Here is a 3,598-nt window from a genome sequence, read left to right as displayed (position 1 = left end):
CTTTGCCATAGGAAATAGAAATTTGAGAGTTTTCTTTTTTCGAAGTGCCAATAACCCCCCATGGAGAACCTTTCACTGCTCCAAAACAGATCAGTAAATATAGTTCAACAAGCTCTACAGTGTGTAGACTTGAACAATGTAACTATTCATGCAGCATGTTGCTGCTCATAATGAAATGTTTGTTGTAAAGAAAATCCGGAGCCCCCCCCCCCCCCCCCCCCCCCCCCCCCCGATCTTTCTCTCTGTCTCTCTTTTTCTTTTTTTCCTCTTTTTCTTTTTTGTCAAGACGCCGCCCAGGAGAGGCAATTTCGGGCATTATATGCAAAAGCTTGGGCTATTTCTATTTAGGCCCGTCAACCGGCTAAATCCATCCATCATTGCAAAGGAAACAGGCCCAGCGGTAAAGAAAAGTCTTGAAGCCCACACAACCTATACATGTTTTTTAGAGTTCGATTCGACAACCTATACATGTTCTTTCCTATCCTAATAATAATAATAACTAGCCGGCAACCCCGCGTTTTGCGCGGGCAACAGTGGAAAAAAAAAGGTTGATACAGCGGCGGAAAAAACAGGTGGGTACTGTTCCTTAACGGGTCGAATACTGTTCATCGAAACCCGTCAACAGTGAAAAGTTTGGCAGGTTGGTACTGTTCCTTAACGGGTCGAATACTGTTTATGGAAGCCCGTTACTGTATATCGCACGTTTACTGTGCCCGGAACAGTGTTATGTGAGAGAGGTCGGAGATTTGAGATTAGATAAACAAATAAAAAGGGTTAGTCCTAGTCCTTATCCTCGTGCTCATCCTTATGGCTGCCGCCGGCTGGTCGTCCCTCCCCGCCGATCTCCTCAAGGAGATCTCCGGCCGGCTGTCCTCCGAAGCCGACCTCCTCCACATCCACCAGGTCTGCCCCCACTGGCGAGCTTCCACCTCTCTCCCAGCCGCCTGCCGCCCATGGGTCGTTGCTGGCCGCGCTCGGCGGAGCGGATTGATACCAATCGGCGACTACTCACTCCGCCTCCCTCGTCGCGGTGCGCGGAGGATAGAAGTCGGTGCTCCTCCGGCCGGCTTCCCTTACTGCTGCGGCACGTCCCGGGGTTGGCTCGCCTTGGTCGACGACGACCGATCCCCAACGCGGCTCGTGCTGTGGGAATTTCTCTCCAATACGGAGATCTCTCTCCCATGTCCGAGCCCTCTCACCCGGATCTTTGTCTCCGATGATCCGCTCATATCGTCCAACTGGTTTGCGATTGCTACGCAGCGCAAGGGTCGGATAGGGCAGAAGACGCTCCTCTGGCGCCCTGGAGATGCCGACTGGACCATGATGTATGAGCGAGGTACGTTCGAAATTGGCTCCATCGCATTCCTGGAAGGAAAAGCATACTACATCGATGTGGAGAAAAACATTATCATCTGTGATCTCAACACTCCTTCTCCCAAGTGTACTCGGATGTACAATATTTGCTCCGTAGTGAATAAGCTCTGCAAGTGTGACAGGTTTCATCCCATGCGTGGGGTGCACCTGGTAGCCTGCAACGGCGAGCTGTTGCTTGTGGTGTTGCGTTTGGGAAACCATCCATCGCCGGCTGAAGTTTACAAGCCAGAGTGGATGCCGGACCTGCAAGTGGAGCTCCACGAGAGGGTGATGGACCTTGGTGACTACTCGCTGTTTGTGGGTCGAGGGGACACTTTTTCCCTCTCTGCAAAGGAGTTTCCTTCGATCAAGAGGAATTGTGTTTACTACGCAGATAATAAACCTTACAACCAAAAGTATTGGATATCTGTGTTCCATTTGGGATCTGATGTTATGGAAGAAATCCCTTACCCAGAGGAGCTCAAGCAAGACACAACCAACTGGACACCGCATGACTGGTTTTGTCCTAGAAAACCCAACTGGACACCGCATGCCTGGTTTTGTCCAAGAAAACCCTTAAGAAGCAATGAGTTAGGTGCAGGTAAGGCCTTTGTCTAGGCTGAGGGAATTTCCTTAGGGCTCGTTCGTTTAAGGTGGTTCTGGGAAGGAATATATCCTGGTTGAGAGCAGTGTATATAAATTAGATAAGTGATCCAGGCCGGAACAGTTCCTGACCTCAGAACCCCAGGAACCGAACAGGCCCTTATGAAATTCCTGTGGTAAATCTTTATGATGCAGGAAGTTCTTCATGAATTTCCTTTAGTTATGATCGTTTGCATTGGGGAAAACTGCCTGACCTCTTGTGCCCCCTTCATGATGCTATCAACATTTTTAGACCGTTTGAATGCTCGTTATGTTATATCAATGGAACCCTCTTTCGAGGGTATGTATCAAGTCTCAATAATTGCATTGCCTAATTTGCTGGTTGTCTTTCAATTCCACATACAGGTTGTAGCATCAGTAATATGGACTAGCAGGGCTTTAAGTTCTCTTTGTTTTTATTCTCGCACTTAGATCAACTTTGTGTGGTGATTTGTTTTTATTTTTAGACCCAAGTGCTTGTTCTGACATTGGGAATCGGTGAAAACTTCAGCACCATCCATCACCTTTTCCAAGTAATTACTAAGCTACCATCTGATATCCAGTGTTATTTTCTACATCCTGCCATCCTGTTTCAGGAAGATATCTGAATATGGCCCATTGGTTTCCTCTTTCATTTCCTATGGAATGCAAGTACAGGAGGGCATTGGTCCTTGTGTTGCTAAACTGAGATATGAACAATGACGAAAATTTATTTTATAATTCAGAGAAAGTGAAGAGCAAGTTGTTAGCAGCCAACTCAGAGCAGCACTACCCCATCAAAAGTAGAAAAATAAACCTTTACCTTCTTGCTAACCTGTAAACTGTGGTTGACATTGACTGCACGGTTCATGAATTATTTTGAGATTTGGTATTCGCATCTTATATGGTGCACCATAGGCTTCTTGTGCAATGGCATTTATTCTAATTCTGAAAATGATCAGGAGTTGGAGCATCAAGCAGATTTTAGCCTGTGCTGCGATGCCATCTGTTTTTCATTCCTTTGTTTGGGTTTTGTATAGCCATCTCCCCCAAAGGATTTGCTGTGCAGGGGTGGGCTTCTTTCCTGTTCAGCCTTGTTCACGTGTTCTGTTCTTGGAGTGGGCTTTTGTGGTTCTGCTTCTTGGTTGCGCTCTCCATCCGTGTACGCCTGCTAGTGGGGGCAAACCCTCCCCAAACCTGCTAGTGGTTTGTGCGCTGGCATGCACGCAGCCACACAAATAAGCATGCAGCGCGTTTGGTGAGGGTACACATATTGGACTAATTAGATAAGCATGCACGGCCACACAACTAATGATTAAATAAGCATCCAATAAATAAATATATGAGCCAAATTGGCATCAACTTCAAAGACAACATGGCAGAGTATACATTATATTGGACAAATGCCCTAAATATATTCATATAATCTGAAGAGAAAAAAAACAAGTCCCTCTTCTAAATGATTTTCTGTAGCAATGAGGCAGTCTCCATTCATATGGAACAGCAATGACTGCATTAGCTTCAATGCCAAATTCTACACACCATCTGACTGATTCTTTCCATACCGAAGAGAGAGGACCTGAAACCTTGCCAATAAAACAATATCAGTGTAAGGTGTTTTTCC

The 3,598-nt window shown here is 46.3% G+C and overlaps 1 protein-coding gene across 1 annotated transcript; it reads left to right on the top strand.

The window, feature by feature from the left end:
• Positions 1 to 778: 778 nt before the first annotated feature.
• On the top strand, positions 779 to 2,455 carry LOC136470924 (putative F-box protein At1g65770). Its single transcript, XM_066468653.1, has one exon. It carries the CDS (start codon positions 808 to 810, stop codon positions 1,969 to 1,971), a length of 1,164 nt encoding a protein of 387 aa, XP_066324750.1. The 5' UTR covers positions 779 to 807; the 3' UTR covers positions 1,972 to 2,455.
• Positions 2,456 to 3,598: the final 1,143 nt, after the last annotated feature.

This window comes from Miscanthus floridulus, chromosome 8, assembly GCF_019320115.1.
Source record: "Miscanthus floridulus cultivar M001 chromosome 8, ASM1932011v1, whole genome shotgun sequence".
Taxonomy (NCBI): Eukaryota; Viridiplantae; Streptophyta; class Magnoliopsida; order Poales; family Poaceae; genus Miscanthus; species Miscanthus floridulus.
The sequence above is the reverse complement of the archived record's forward strand: the minus strand, read 5'-3'. Positions and strand labels throughout refer to the sequence as shown.